We start from the raw sequence: 17,606 nt of genomic DNA, 5'->3' as shown, positions 1-17,606 counted from the left end.
CTTTCACAGCATCATCTTTCAGGATTTGAAACAGCTCAACTGGAATTCCATCGCCTCCACTAGCTTTGTTCGTAGTGGTGCTTTCTAAGGCCCACTTGACTTCACTTTCCAAGATGTCTGGCTCTAGATTAGTGATCACATCATCATGATTATCTGGGTTGTAAAGATCTTTTTTGTACAGTTCTTCCGTGTATTCTTGCCACCTCTTCTTAATATCTTCTGCTTCTGTTAGGTCCAGACCATTTCTGTCCTTTATCGAGCCCATCTTTGCATGAAATGTTCCCTTGGTATCTCTAATTTTCTTGAAGAGATCTCTAGTCTTTCCCATCCTGTTGTTTTCCTCTATTTCTTTGCACTGATCGCTGAAGAAGGCTTTTGTATCTCTTCTTGCTATTCTTTGGAACTCTGCATTCAGATGCTCATATCAATTACAAGAATAAAAAGACAGAAAATCAGTAACGAACAAGAGACATGAACACAATTATTAACCAACTTGACATAATTTATACTTAAAGAACACTACAACTATCAACTACAGAATATACTTTTAAAAAGCCTACTCAAGGAACATTCACAAAGATTAGCCATATGATAGGCCATAAAACAAGTATCACTGCTTATTACAGAACCAAAAATGTAGAGAGTATATTCTTTAGTTGAAACATTTTCAATGTTTGGTGACTTGAAAAGTCACCAAATATTTGGAAATTAAAAAAAAACATAACTAAATAACCAAATTATCAAAGAAAAATCACAGAAAAGTTATTTTTAATATACATTTATTTATTTTAATTGGAGTTTAATTACTTAGAATTCAATGATGTTGAATATGAATAGACTGGGGAAAAATGAAATACATTGCTAACTTTTAGAAAATGTCAATACAATGGGTAAATATTAAAAAGAAGAGATAAAATTCAAATATCAGTATCAATCAGGAAAAAGGAAATATCACTGCATCTCTGTTCCAAAACATTAAATAACATGATGGGAATTTTAACATTTAATTTTGCAACTAAACCAAATAAACTTCTTAAAAGACATAATTTGAGTAATTGGCACAGGAGAAATATGAATTATTGCCTATTAATGAAATTGAAGTCATTAAAAATCTCCCCACTACAACAAGTTTGAATAGTATAGCTTCAGCTTCACTGATGAATTTTGTCAGGCACGTAAGAAGTAATGATACACATGATCAAGTGGGATTTACCTCAGGTATACAGAGTTGATTTAACTCTTAAAAACTAATTGATATAGTTTGTCACATGAATGAAATAATAAAGACTCTTACATTCCTCTTGGTTAATGCATGAAAAGCATATGACATAATTCAACATACTTAACAAAACTTTCAACAATTTAGAACTAGAGGAAAACTTCCTCAGCCAGACAAAGAGTATCTACAGAAAAAAAAAAAAGAAGAAGAAGAAAATTCAACATCATACTAAATGGTGAAAACTAAAGTGTGTCTCCTTTCTTTTTTCTCTAATCACTTAAGTTCAACCTTTAATGGGGATCCTACACAGTAAAATAAGACATAAAAAGAAATAAAATATCTTAGAGACAGAAAAGGAAGAATTAAAACTGTCTCTACAGATGCAGTAAGGGCTTCCCTGGTGGCTCAGACGGTAAAGAATCTGCAATGCAGGAGACCTAGGTTCAATCTCTGGGTCGGGAAGATCGTCTGGAGAAGGGAATGACAACCAACTCCAATATTCTTCCTGGAAAATTCCATGGACAGGAGACTGGTGGGTTCCAATCCACGGGGTCACAAAGAGTCAGACATGTCTAAGGAACTAACACATCCATACCCTGCAGATGCAATAGGTAGATATGTATACTATGTTGAAAATCTACCAAAAAATACTAAAATTAATATTTATGGATGAATCATACAAAATATTTAAAAGATATGTACACTGAAAAATCAATAGTATTGCTGAAGAAAAATGAAAGAATGTCTAAATAACTGAGGAGATACACTGAGCTTATTGATTACAAGGGGCTTCCCAGGTGGCTCAGTGGAAAAGAATCTGTCTGCCCATGCAGGAGACAGGAGATGCAGGTGCCATCCGTGCGTTGGGAAGATCCCCTGGAGAAGGAAATGGCAACCCACTCTAGTATTTTTCTTGCCTGGAGAATTCCACAGAGGAGTCTGGCAGGCTACAGTCTATATGGTTGCAAAGAGTCAGACACAGCTGAGCACACACAGACACATATTGATTACAAGACTCAGTAGTATTCAGATGTCAATTCTCACCAAATTCACACATTAATTTGACAAAATCCAGTTAAAATTCCAGGAAACTTCCATTAGCAAATTATTCTTAAAATGTGCATTAAAATTAGAACACAGAATAGCCAATACAATTGGTAGAAAAAGACTGAACATAAAATACTTAACATAGTTGATTTCAAATTTTTCTGTAAAAGTGTTAATAACCAGAAAAGTGAGGAACTGGCTTAAGCCAGGCTTACAAATTAATGGAATAGAAGAGTGTCCATACCAGACCCACACAAATGAGATTATTTTGTCATAAAAAATGCCAAGTAATTTAATGGAGAAAGAGTACTATCTTAAACAAATAGTGCTACAACATGTGGATATTCATGTTGAATAAAAGTTAAAAGCTTGACAATGCTAAGCATTTTGCAAGGATGTAAAACAGCTGGAAATTTTATACATTGCTGGTGAAAGTATCAATTATATGATTATTAAGGCAAATAGTCTGGCCATTTTCATACAGTCTCTTTATTATATAGTATAGAAATTCTACCCCTAGTTACTAACCAGAGAGACATAAAATTGTGTCCACAAAAAACTTATACATGAATGTACAAACTGTTTTTATTCATAATCACTTAAAACTGAAACTAACCCAAATGTCCAATAGTCAACAGGTAACTGGATAAACAAATTGTAGCTTATACATATATTAAAAGTGGTCAACAGTTAAAAGAAATGGACAACTGATACACATAGAAACATAGATTGATCTCTCAAATGTTATTTTGAGAGAAAAAAGCTGGTTAGAAAGGGTACAGTTGGTAAAGATTCCACCTGCCAATGAAGGAAACCTGGGTTTTATCCCTGGGTTGGAAAGATCCCCTGGAGGAGAAAATGACAATCCACTCCAGTATTCCTGCCTGGAAAATCCCATGGACAGAGGAAACTGGTGGGCTACAGTCCACGGGGTCACAGGGAGTCAAACATGACTGAGAGACTGAGCGTGCAGAGCACAGAAAGGGTACAGAAATGGTACAGACTATATGATTCAATTTACATTAGTTTAAAAAAGACAAAAGTTATCTTAAAATATGAAAGTCAGATTATTGATCACCTGGGACAGGGGTGAGGATGATTGGGAAGGAGGTGCCTAAGGAAACTTGTAAGAGTGAAAGTAATGTCTGTATCATAATTAATTTAATCGAAGCAATAGTTGAATAGGCATATACATTTGGCAAGATTCTTCAAACTGTACACTTCAATGGATTCACTTCATTTTTGGTAAATTACATCTTTAAAAATGTTTATTTGTAAATGCCACTATAAGAATACTGTTCATTACTCTTTGTGGATATGTGCAAGAATTTCTCTGGGGATTGTAGATAATTCTACTCCATTCCATTTCTTGAGTGATCTTCCAGACCATACAATGTATAATAACCATTCTCACTTGTAAGTTGATTCCAATAGCTTTCCAAAATGGCTGCACTAATATAAAACCTCACCATGTGTGTTAGACTTCTTACTGATTGGCATCCATGTGTACAATTATCAGGTTATTCAAAGTACTACATTTTACAAATATGTTAGGCATGAAAAGGAATTTATTATAATCTAAATTTGAATTTCCCTGATTATTAACTAGATTGAATATGCTGTCATATGTTTTGTCTCTTTCTCATTTTTATGAGCTGTTTTCTTATACACTTGAGTTCTTTATTTAATCTCTTAGGCTTTGTCAGTCATTTGTGTGGCAAATAACTCTTCCTAGTTTGTGTTCTTTTATTTTTTAACTTTTTTGGCAGCATGTGAGATCTTAGTTGCCTGATCAGAGGTCAAAGCCCTGCTCTTTGCATTGGAAACAGAGTCCTAACTGCTGGACCACCAGGAAAGTTTTCACGTTCTTTTAATGAAAAGAAATTGTTCTTATTCATGCAGTCAAAAGTATCAGTATTTTATGGGTAGCAATGCTTTATATATTGTTTAAAAATTTAATTCTTCCCTACAACAAAGACATGAAAACATTTTATATATACATAAAATATACATTTTTCTGCAAGAGTCTATTAAGCAGAGCCAGGAAAAGTGAAAATGGAAGATCATGTAGAAAACTGGTTCCTAGATCATGTTTGGTACATCTTTCTGTCCTTATTCCATTGGCCAGAGCTCAATCCATGCCCCTATCTAAAGGAAGATGGGAAAATGAGGTAATTACATGTCCAGGAAGAAGGAAAATGTGTTTTTTGAACACCTACCCAGTCTATTCTTCTGAGGAATATTTCAATTCTTTCTTCACATTGAATGTACTCAATCTCATCTGGCCTCTGCATACTCTCAACTCCAAAATTTCCAGATCTCCATCAGATCTAGATACGGATCATCTTGATTCTGTAACTTGTGTACTTAAAATATAAGTTAATTATTCACAGGAGAAATATTCTACTCAGAAAAAAGAAGGAGTCTCAAACTAATCACTGATCCATCACAAGTATGAAATTCTCCTGTAAGGTCATTCATTGCACAGCCTGTCTCTTTTTTGTGTGACTGTGTGGAGGAGCGTTTGGTTGTGGAAGAATGGGAGAGTTCATGATTAGACATTGATATGACTCTTTGTAAGAAATTATCTTGTCTATGTTCCAGGGTACCTTGGCTTCACTCTGACATTTTTCTTGTTGGTTTTATTACATGGATGCAGTTGAAATGTGTATTGAGGAGTGTTCCCTATTTGGGGCCTGTACAGATTTAGTAGCCCAAACTCCTGTATCTACCTTTGGAAGCTTAAAATGTATTTTAAGGCTCAAATGCTCAAAGTTTTGCTAAGAGTCTGTTTTAAATTCAGACTCTTGATTTATTTGACAGTGTACTCATTTCAAAGTCTAATTTACTTCTGACTTGTTTGCTTCCACTTAATTCAATGTACTAATAACTTCATTCAATTTTTTTCAATGAATAATACTTGAATTACACAATTAATAAAAACTCTAAAAGCTAATTTTAAAGTCTTATCCAAAATAAAACATACTGTTTTTCTCAATGGACATATAACTTTCACAATTATTCATTCTATATTTTAACTACAAATATTGATTAAAGTTACAAAAAAAAAAAAAAAAAACCTGTATGGGTCACTGTCTCTGTGTGTCAGAACTTAAGGCATGTGGTTACCTTTGATACCAGAGGAAAAAGTAGACATAGTTTTATTATCAACCATAAAAAATTTACACATAAAAAATTCTAGCTAGCAAAGTTAGAGTGGAATACTATGCTAATCAATAAAAAGGGATAAGGGAAATAAAAAATAGAAAGTCACAAATTAAAGCACAAAAATAATTAAAAATTCAAAATACATATTAAAAAGACTAATAAAATAGATAAACCTCTGACAAAGCTCATCATTATATGTAACATTTATTGGTTATACATATACATATACTTGCAATATATGTATCTAAGTAATTTATAAGAACTTAGCTAACTTAATGCTCAAAATCATACTATGAGAATCATTCATTCATTTACTTCATAAACATTTAAGTACTAACTATGTGCCCAGCACTCTATGAGACAGTGTAGATATACTCCTGAACAAGAGAAATAATGCCAGTGCCCTTAAAATATTTACATTCTGAAGGAACAAATAATATTTTCATTTTAAAATGAGGAAACCAGACTCATAGAACTTAGATTACTTTCTGAAGGTCACATAACATCTGTGTGTTTGAATTTTATTTGAATGTAAATTGTATTCCCAGGTAGACCATGTTGCTAACCAATGTGCAGTGTTAAGAGGAGAGGAAGTTAAGAAAGCATATACTCATACCATTAAAGTTGTAAAGAAGATACAAATATAATCATCACAGTATTGCAAACATTTTTTTTTTGCCTCCTTGTTCTGTGCCAAGTACTTTAACTTATCAAATATTTATAACTACCCTCTGAAATAGGGACTATTATTTCTGAAATAAGAACTATTATTTCCATCATATTTTACATTTGGGGTAACTGGAAAAATAAAACAAGATGTCAAAAAATGATGAAATAATTCTTTTAAAAATCATGATTTTTTAAAAATTATTTTTAAGCACTTGGATCTTTAATTCATCTGGACTATATTCATGGTTTTGTTGTGAGATGGGAAATGCAACTCAGAAAAGATGTAGTTGCACAGTTACTTTTATTCTGGGAAGTCTGACTGTGGAAAACACATTTAACTTCTACTACAACGTGTGACCACTTATAACAGAAGAGTTTTTTAAACTTTTAAACAATTAGCATTTATATAACTCACTGCTAAAATATTGAAATCATGGATGAAATACTTTTGATTTTCTAGGGAAACATGAATTGCCAAAGTAAACACAAACAGAAATTTAAATACAAATAATTAAAGAAAACATAAGAAATTGAAAACGCTTTCCAAAACTAACTCCACTTATGATGAGGATGGCTTTATTTTTATCAGTCTGATCAGTTTCTTAAGGAACATACAATTTCTCTACTATTGAAGCTATCACAATAAGAGATGCAAATATTCTGGCATGTTTACCAAGCTATTATCCGTCACTATGACTCCAATTTTGTCAATGCTGGCTTATAAATAAAGCAACTACCAACTCACTAACAAGTATGTGCACATGTAAACCAGCAAACCTAAGGAGTACAGACAATCTCACCTTTGAATATAGATGCAGAAATATTAAATTAAAAAATATAATAAGTCAATTATTGTACATATTAAAAGAACAATGTGTTAGGCCAATATAATGGTTATTTGAAAATGCAATATTCAGTTTTCCTAGATATTGATATATGTACCTAAACAAAGAAGCACAACTTGTCAACTCTAATATATCAATTTCAATTCTATCTTATACTTAAGAAACAAGTAAGAAAGATGTTAAGAAATAAACACTGTGTTTAATGTGGCATTGTTTCTAAAATTTAACACTGCTATTACTCCTGTCAGGAAAATTAGTGAAAACATATCCTACATTTTGCAATTATAAGATGTTACAAGAGTCCAAGTAATATATACAAACCACTTTGATGTTTAAAAGAAAAATAACCCAGAAGACTACACAAATAAGGAGACTTTACTGTAGAGGAGGCATTTAGAATGGCTCTCAAAAGAATAGTAGGGCTTTAACAGATATGATTGGAAACACACAAAGATGTGTTTCTGGGTCAGGATATGTGGAAAGAAATAGTGAGAAATAGAACTGAAAAAGCAGACTGAGTCCAGTGCATAGAGTGCATTAAAAATAGATAGTAATAAATAACTCAGTGAAACAGAACTGTGAAGACTGAAACAGATTTAAGCATGTGAGAACCAATTATATAGCAAAGGTAAAATTCCAAAAATTGTTGGAAAAGGAGTTTTAGTGATTCTAAAATAATTAGTTGCATTTCCCATCTCACACCAAAACCATGAATATAGTCCAGATGGATTAAAGATCCAAATGCTTAAAAATAATTTTTTAAAAAGCTACCAGAAAGACTGAAGGAAATATGGATACATACTTGGACTTACAGATAATTCTTAAACAACCAAAAATTCTGAAGTCATGAAAAAACCTACAGATGCTTCTTTCTCCCAAAAGTATTTGTAAAACTTATCACAGATGCTATCATAAACTATCAGTATACCGAGAAAGAACTTTTCTGGTAAACAAACTCATAATGGCCCTAATACACAAAGAATCCTAAGAAATTAAACACTGCAAATAGGCAAACAGAAAAGTGAAAGAAATAGTTGAAAAATAGCATAATTCACAGTGAAGCAGATTCAAATAGCAGATTCATAGCATAATTATGAAAAGATGTTCAACTTTCTTAGAGTTCAGAGAAATTGTAGCAAAATGTCATTTTGTACCTATCAATACTGATAAAAAACAGATTGATCACATAATGTGGTGGCAAGGATATGGGAAAACAGTCTCAGGTATTACTGATGGATGTGGAAAATGCTACTATATTACTGAAAACAATCTGGCAGCACTTATTAAAATGAAAAATGGGCATGCCCTTGTGTTTGTCAATTCCGCTTTTGTGAATGTCTGAAGTAGAAAATAAAAAGCAATTGGCATATGATATATATGTACAAAGTTACATTTAGCAATGTTATTCCTTATTCCTTAGTAGCAAAAAAAAAAAAAAAAAAAGGAAAAAAAAGCTACACTGAATGTATAGAGAATGTGTGATTACACAAGGGAATAATATATAGCTATTAACCAGAATAAGTCAGCAGTTGATCTTGGATTTGATTTTTATTAATAAAAATTTTTTAATATGTGCTTATATATGCATCATAGAGACAAGGCGGGAAATTGCTTGCTAACTTTATTTCTTTTTGCAGAAGATATTTGAAGGGATTGGAACAATAATGAGTTTTTAATTCATTTAGCTCATGACTCTTGTTCAACTTCTTATGATAAGCGTATATTACTTTTGTAAATTTCTCCAAATTACTTTCACCATTTAAACAATTTTACACAGTTTTAAAAAAGTAAACTGTAGCATATATATGTGTAAAATATAACCTTTGAATTGCTTTTCTGAAATACAAAAGAAAAGGAAACTCTCTTTCCTTGTAATCTAACTTATAAGCAGACAATCCACATGGAAACTGAAGTATATCAAACATCACATGGTTCTTAATTGTGATTACACTTTATTGCACTCAGCCTATTAAGTGCTTAAATTACCAGATAACAGAATCTATGTTCCTAATAGTGGAAAGTGTATTAATGGCATTTTTACTCCTTATTGTAGCCCAGTTCCAACAATCACATGGATGAAGGTTAATGGTTATATTCCTAGTAAGTCACGTCTGCGTAAATCTCAGGCAGTACTGGAAATACCCAACGTGCAGCTGGACGATGCAGGCATATATGAGTGCAGAGCTGAAAACTCACGTGGAAAAAATACCTTTCGTGGACAGTTGCAAGTATACAGTAAGTGTTCTCAGCAAAGTTTGATGCCCTGGTCACAAAAGTCAAACTGAAAATGCAATTTGAACTAAACATTGTTAGATACATATACCATGCTTCTTTTGTATGGTAAATCATTGAGTAAAATTACCCTACACACAGAAATGCTTTAAATTAAAAATAAATGAGGAATTGTCAGGTTCTTTTTATAGCATAAGTAATTGCTAACCTTAAAAATATTTTCCTAGCACTAAAGCTGTCATCTGATGTTGCAAATCTTGTAATAGTTATTAACTTATTCTTGCCCTTGGCCTGAATCAGGAGTCACAATTTATTGCCCATGAACCAAATCCTACTAGCTGTCTTTTCTTTTTTTTTTGTAAATAAAATATTTTTGAAACACAATGACACTCTTTTGTTTGCATAACGCCTGCATCAGCTTTAAGCACTGCTAAGGTAGAATTAAGCTGTTGAGAGACAGATCAACTGACTTGCAAAGTGTCAAATATGTTCTATCTCATCTTTTACACAAAAACTTTGCTGGCTTTACACTAAATTATTGCATCTGTATGATAAATAATCTTCATGGCTTACAAATGTTTATATTTTCCAAAACTTTCAGAGACAACAGGGTTGTGTGTAAGAATTGGGAAAATCTACTTCCAAAATATATACAATCTCATCTTCTATAAATAGCAAGTTATACTTTTCATATTTGCTTTTATAATGCATATTATATATAAAAGGTAAGTGATACTATTCTTATTTTCCAGATGAGGACACTAAAACTGAGGGAAACAGTAACACAGAGCACTGATACAAGAAAGTACAGATCCTTACAACGTGAAATTAAACAAATTGCATATGAAGCTGAGTCTGCTAGAAACTATAACTGTCACTGTATTCAAGATCAGTTCATCTAAAATTCTTCACAGGGATGCTGCAAAATATTTTGAAATACTAAAATATTATTTCAACCTGTTTTGCTTTTATTATTTGTAAAAAAGAAAAAAAAAAAAAAACTCCTTTAAAAATTCAGCACTCCAACCAAATTTACTATGCCATGCACATTTTGCTCATTCACTCATTGATTCAGCTAATGTTTATTAAATGCTATTACTGCACTACAAGCTAATGATAGAGATTTGAGGAAACTCTTGATTGACTGAATTAGATGGAAAGCAAACCCCATAGAGGGCAGAGCATGCTATCTGCTGTGATAAATGCCTATGGGAGCAGAGTCCACTACTTTCTACCAGAGAGATTCAAGGAAAGCATTCCAGAGAATTTGTACCTTAAAAGTTTTCCCATCTACCAGTGGCCTGGAAGCCAGCTGGGTCAGGACCCAGCCCCTACCATCAGTGGGCTGGCACCAGCCCCAGAACTCCCAGTATATAGCCAACTAGCTCAGGACACAGTCCCAGCAACCACTGGGTCAGTGCCAGTCCTTTGCTACCGGGCCATGCAGCCAGTCACCCAGTCCCATTTACCTCAAGCCACTGCATGAGGCAGGGCCTGGCAGCAAATGAGGCAGACATAAGTGAAATAGAGACTAAGAACAATAAACAAGATCAATGAAATGAAGAGCTGGTACTTTGAAATAAGTAAAACTGATAAACCTTTAGCTAGATTCATCAAGAAAAAGAGAGAGGGCCCATGTAAATAAAATCAAAGCTGAAAGAAGAGAAGTCAGCCAATACCACAGAAAGACAAAGGATCATAGGAGATTACTACAATTATATGCTAATAAAATGGACAATGTAGAAAAAAAGAATAAATGTCTGGAAATGTACAATTTCCCAAGAAACAATCAGGAAGAAATAGGAAATATGAAAAGATCAATTGCCAGTAATGAAATTAAATCAGTAATAAAATAAAATAAAACAAAAACTCCCAGAAAACAAAAGTCTAGTACCAGATGGCCTCACAGGTGGTAAAGTCTAGCAAAAAATTTAAAAAAAGGTTAACAACCCTCCTTTTCAAACTATTCCAAAAATTTGCAGAGCAATACTTCTGAACTCATTCTAAAATATCACCTAGTACTAAAACCAGACAAAAATATAGCACAAAAAATTTACAGGCCAATACCACTGATGAACACAGATGGAAACATCCTCAACAACAACAACAAAATTAGCAAATTGAATTCAACAGTACATTAGAATGATCACACAGTGATCTAGTGGGGCTTATACCAAGGATGCAAGGATGTTTAATATCCACAAATTATTGTTTTACACCACTTTAACAAATCAAATAAAGAAATCATATAATCATCTCAATAGGTACAAAAAAGCTCTGGACATCTTGGAATACACACATACACACACACACACACACATATACATATAAAGTGGAATGATACTCAGGCTTAAAAAATAAAAACGAAATCTTACTATCTGTGACAACATGCGTGGACCCAGAGGGAATTATGTTAAGGAAAATAAGTCAGAGAAAGGCAAGCATCATATGATTTCCATTATGTGTAGAATCTGAAAAACAAAACAAATGAAAACAATAACATAGCGGTAACAGAGTAATAGATGCAGAGAACAAATAGGTGATTCCCAGAAGGGAAAGGGGTAGAGAGATGAAAGAAATAGATGAGAGAAATAAAGAGATTCAAACTTGAGAAAAATGTCAATGGAGGAAAGACACTTTAACCATGGCTTCCCTGACAGCTCAGTTAGTAAGGAATCCTCCTGCAGTGCAGGAGACCCAAGTTCAATCCCTGGGTCGGGAAGATTCACTGGAGACAGGATAGGATACCCACTCCAGTATTTTGGGGCTTCCCTTGTGGTTCAGCTGGTGAAGCATTCACCTGCAATGTGGGATACCTGGGTTCGATCCCTGGGTTGGGAAGATCCCCTGGAGAAGGGAAAGGCTACCCACTCCATCATTCTGGCCTAGAGGATTCCATGGACTGTATAGACCATGGGGTGGCAAACAGACACAGCTGAGTGATTTCACTTTTCACACTTTCTAAATTTCATTCATTTGGAATATTATCTTTTTTGAGAAAGAAATAGAGTATTGAAAACTTGCATATATAAATATATGCATAAAATGCCAGTAAATATAGAACAATTTTATATTAAATGATACTTAAATTTACAAATTATTTTTTGAAGTAATTCAGGCTTTATTAGGAAACAAAAAGCAGAACAGTTATTCAGTAAATGGGCTTGTTGTATTACTTCAAACTGTGCTAATGCTGCTCAATATTTGGAAGACAGATGCTTCTTGTTTAGAAAGATTTTTAGTTTAGAAAGACTTATTTCTAAACAGGTTCCCATGCTCTCCATGGGAAGAATCTATCGCTTATTCTAAAGAGGGTAAAACAAGAAGACATGTAAGTTCTCTCCCTTATGACTGATTCATGTTGATGTATGGCATAAAACAACACAATATTTTAAAGCAATTATCCTTCAATTAAAAATAAATAAATTTTTTTTAAAAATAAGGAAAAAAGTGCCTTTTGAAGAGGAAATATTTTAAAATTCAACAACAACAAGAATAGGAAGATATGCTTCACTTAGATTAAAAAGTGTTTCAAATTATTAAAATATCATCATGGTTATATTTTCACACAGGAAATAGAGTTCTCTGTGTAAGTGCCAAGTTTCTTCCAAAATCCAAGTTACATGAATTGATAATTTAATGCTTATGAATTTGTTAACATTTCATAAAAACTTTTGAGTTTTGTGAAACATTGAGAAGTGAAATCACCCTTCTTTAATCCTTAAACCCTTACAGCATATCCACACTGGGTAGAAAAACTGAATGATACTCAGTTAGACAGTGGGAGCCATCTGCGATGGGAATGTAAGGCTACTGGAAAACCCAGACCCACCTACCGCTGGCTGAAGAATGGAGTACCCCTCTTGCTTCAGGTACTGTTGGTAACCATTAGTATGTTCCAGTGATATTTTAGTGGAATTTCACAAAGGACAAACTAACTTCCTTTAGTCTTATTGAAAGCCATTTCTTATTTATCCCTTATATTCGGAATGAGAAAGATAACATATAAACAAATTAATTTTTACTCTTTAAAAAAATTATTGAAATATAGTTGATTTACAACATTGTGTTAATTATTTCTATACAGCACAGTGATTCAATTATATATATATATATATTCTTTTTTAAATGTTATTTTCCATTGTGGTTTATCATAGTATATTGAATATAATTGTATGTATTGTACAGTGGAACTTTGTTGCTTATCTATTCTATGTATAAAAGTTAACATCTGTTAGCCCCAACCTCCCACTAGATCCAACATCCGCCCCCCTGGCAAGCACTAATCTGTTCCCTATCTCTGTGATTCTGGTTCTGCTTCATATATAGATTCATTGTGCAATATTTTAGCTTTCACATATAAGTGATATCATAGGTATTTGTCTTTTTCTGACTTACTTTGCTTAGTATGATAATCTCTAGTTGCATCTATGTTGCCACAAATGACATTATTTTGCTGGCTGAATATTCCATTGTATATGTGCCATATCTTCTTTACCCATTTATCTGTTGAAGGACATTTAGGTTATTTCCATGTCTTGGCTATTGCAAATTACTGCTATTATGAACATAGGTGTGCAAACATCTTTTTGAATTACAGTTTTGTCCAAATATATGCCCAGGAGTGGGATTGCTTGATCATATGGTAATTGTATTTTTAGTTTTCCACTGTGGTTGCACCAACTTACATACCCACCAATTGTAGAAGAGTTCCCTTTTCTCTACATCCTATCCAGCATTTATTAGTTGAAGACTTTTAAATGATGGCTATTCTGACTGGTGTAAGGCTGTAACTTATTGTAGTTTTGATTTGCATTTCTCTAATAATTGGCAATTTTGAAAATCTTTTCATGTGCCTGTTGGCCACCTGTGTATCTTCTTTGGACAAATCTATATTTAGGTCTTCTGCCCATGTTTTTGTATAGGGTTCTTTTTGTTTTTGTTGAAAACAAATAAAGTTTTCTTTTAATTTTAATTGCCTCATTACTTTCTAGTAATACATAACTTCTTCAAATTTTATTCAATCATATAAGTTTATATGAAAATATCAGTGATTACCATTAACTCATTGCCGTTTTTAGCAGACTTTTAGACATCATCTAACCTACTGCTGTCACTTTGAAGACAGTGGGATATCAAAAAATAAAGTTGTTTGCCTGAGATTGAAACCGTTTACCACAGACTAGGACTTGAACCTATGAGCTGGGACTCTAACCCAGCCAAAACCCACAATACCTGGTTTCAGGACTGAATGAAGCTCAGGTTCTTGATGTCCCATCACAGAAAAAATTCATCGAGAGGCAAAGTGATGGGTAAGAAATGGATTTATTCAGATTCAGAGAAAACTACTCTCCCCAGACAGAGTGTGGGCCATCACAGAGGGCAAGTGCAGTGCAAAATGTGGTGTGGTTAGCTTTTATAGGCTGGGTATTTTGTATGCTAATGAGTGTGAGGATTATTCCAACTATTTTGGGGAAGATGTGGAGATTTCCAGGAATTGGGTCATCATGCACTCCTTGGTCTTTTGACAGTGATTCGAACTGTCATGATGCCTCTGGGTGTATCATTAACCTTCCTGATTGAGGATGAGGGTCTAATCAAAGTCAACTTGTCTACTATCTTTGACCCATTTGATTCTAATAAGTTTATCTTGTGTCCTTCAGTTCAGTTCAGTAACTCAGTCTTGTCCAACTCTTTGTGACCCCATGGACTGCAGCACGCCAGGTCTCCCTGTCCATCACCAACTCCCAGAGTTTGCTCAAATTCATGTCCATAGAGTAAGTGATGTCATCCAACCATCTCATCCTCTGCTATCACCTTATCCTCCGACCTTCAATCTTTCCCCAAATCAAGATCATTTCAAATGAGTCAGTTCTTCACATCAGATGACCAAAGTATTGGAGTTTCAGCTCCAGTGTCAATCCTTGCAATGAATATTCAGGACTGATCTCCTTTAGGATGGACTGGCTGGATCTCCTTTCAGTCCAAGGGACTCAAAAGCATCTCCAATACCATAATTCAAAAGCATTAATTCTCTATAGTCCATCTCTCACATCCATACATGACTACTGGAAAAACCATAGCTTTGACTAGACAGACCTTTGTCAGGAAAGTATCTCTGCTTTTGAATATGCTGTCTAAGATGGTCACACCTTTTCTTCCAATGAGCAAACGTCTTAATTTCATGGCTGCAGTCACCATCTGCAGTGATTTTGGAGCCCAAAAAATTAAAGTCTGTTGCTGTTCCCATTGTTTCCCCATCTATTTGCCATGAGGTAATGGGACCAGATGTCATGAACTTAGTTTTCTTAGTGTTGAGTTGTAATCCAACTTTTTCACTCTCCTCTTTCACTTTCATCAAGAGGCTCTTTAGTACTTCTTCACCTTCTGCCATAAGTGTGGTGTCATCTGCATGTCTGAGGTTATTGATTTTTCTCCTGGCAATCTTGATTCCAGCTTGTCCTTCATCCAGTCTAGCAATCTCATGATATACTCAGCATATAAGTTAAATAAGTAATGTGACAATGTACAACCTAGACTTACTCCTTTCAGATTTGAAACCAGTCTATTGTTCCATGTCCAGTTCTGTTCCTTTTTGACCTGCCTACAGATTTCTCAGGAGGCTGGTCAGGTGGTCTGGTATTCCCATCTCTTTCAGAATTTTCCACAGTTTGTTTTGATCCACACAGTCAAAGGCTTTGGCATAGTCAATGAAGGAGAAGTAGATGTTTTTCTGGAACTCTCATTCTTTTTCAATGATCCAAAAGATGTTGGCAATTTGATTTCTGGTTCCTCTGCCTTTTCTAAAACCAGCTTGAATATCTTGAAGTTCACACTTCACATACTGTTGAAGCCTGGCTTGGAGATTTTTGAGCATTACTTTACTAGCATGTGAGATGAGTGCAATTGTGCAGTAGTTTGAACATTCTTTGGCATTGCCTTTCTTTGGGATTGGAATGAAAACTGACCTTTTCCAGTCCTATGGCCACTGCTGAGTTTTCCAAATTTGCTGGCATATTGAGTCAACACATTCACAGCATCATCTTTTAGGATTTGAAATAGCTCACCTGTAATTCCATCACCTCCATTAGCTTTGTTCATAGTGATGCTTCCTAAGGCCCACTTGACTCTGCATTTCAGGATGTCTGGCTCTAAGTGAGTGATCACACCATCATGATTATATGGGTCCTGAAGATCTTTTTTGTACAGGTCTTCTGTGTATTCTTGCCACCTGCTTCTGTTAGGTCCATACCATTTCTGTCCCTTATTGAGCCCATCTTTTCATATAATGGTCCTTTTGTATCTCTAAGTTTCTTGAAGAGATCTCTAGTCTTTCCCATTCTATTGTTTTCCTGTATTTTTTTTGCATTAATCACTGAGGAAATCTTTCTTATCTTTCCTTGCATTCTTTGGAACTCCACATTCACATGGGTATATCTTTTCTTTTCGCCTTTGACTTTTGCTTCTCTTCTTTTCATGGCAGTTTGTAAAACCTCCTCAGACAGCCATTTTGCCTTTTTACATTTCTTTTTCTTGAGGATGATCTTAATCACTGTCTTTTGTACAATGTCATGAACCTCTGTCCATAGTTCTTCAGGCTCTCTGTCTATCACATCTAATCCCACGAATCTATTTGTCACCTCCACTGTATAGTCATAAGGGCTTTGATTTAGGTTATATCTGAATGGTCTAGTGGTTTCCCCTACTTTCTTCAATTTAAGTCTGAATTTGACAATAAAGAGTTCATGATCTGTGCCATAGTCAGCTTCTGGTTTTGTTTTTGATGGCTGAATAGAGCTTCTCAATTTGTGGCTGCAAAGAATATAATCAATCTGATTTTGGTATTGACCATCTGATGATGCCCATATGTAGAGTCTTCTCTTGTATTGTTGGAAAAGGGTGTTTGCTGTGATCAGTGCGTTCTCTTGGCAAAGCTGTATTAGCGTTTGCCTTGCCTCATTCTGTACTCCAAGGCCAAATTTTCCCATTACTCCAGGTATTTGTTGACTTCCTACTTTTGCACTGCAGTCCCCTATAATGAAAAGGACATCTTTTTTGTGTGTGTTAGTTCTAGAAAGTCTTGTAGGTCTTCATAGAACTGTTCAACCTCAGCTTCTTCAGCATTACTGGTTGGGGCATAGACATGGATTGCTGTAACATTGAATGGTTTACCTTGGAAATGAAGAGATCATTCTGTCATTTTTGGGATTGCATCCAAATACTTCATTTTGGACTCTTTTTTTGACTGTGATGGCTACTCCATTTCTTCTAAGGGATTCTTGCCCATAGTAGTGGATATAATGGTCATCTGTGTTAAATTCACCCATTCTAGTCCATTTTAGTTCACTGATTTCTAAAGTGTAGATGTTCACTCTTGCTATCTCCTGTTTGACCACTTCCAATTTGCCCTGGTTCATGGACCTAAC

The 17,606-nt window shown here is 34.3% G+C and overlaps 1 protein-coding gene across 1 annotated transcript in view; it reads left to right on the top strand.

Annotated features, from left to right (window-relative positions):
- The window catches only part of CNTN5 (contactin 5), a 635,147-nt gene that overhangs the window by 278,331 nt on the left and 339,210 nt on the right, over positions 1-17,606 (top strand). The window contains exons 7-8 of the mRNA XM_068988835.1: positions 9,002-9,183; positions 12,916-13,052. Of these exons, the coding sequence (XP_068844936.1) occupies positions 9,002-9,183; positions 12,916-13,052 (319 nt within the window). The remainder of the gene's footprint in view (positions 1-9,001; positions 9,184-12,915; positions 13,053-17,606) is intronic.

Source organism: Capricornis sumatraensis, chromosome 16 (genome assembly GCF_032405125.1).
Source record: "Capricornis sumatraensis isolate serow.1 chromosome 16, serow.2, whole genome shotgun sequence".
NCBI classification, from domain to species: Eukaryota; Metazoa; Chordata; class Mammalia; order Artiodactyla; family Bovidae; genus Capricornis; species Capricornis sumatraensis.
The sequence above is the reverse complement of the archived record's forward strand: the minus strand, read 5'-3'. Positions and strand labels throughout refer to the sequence as shown.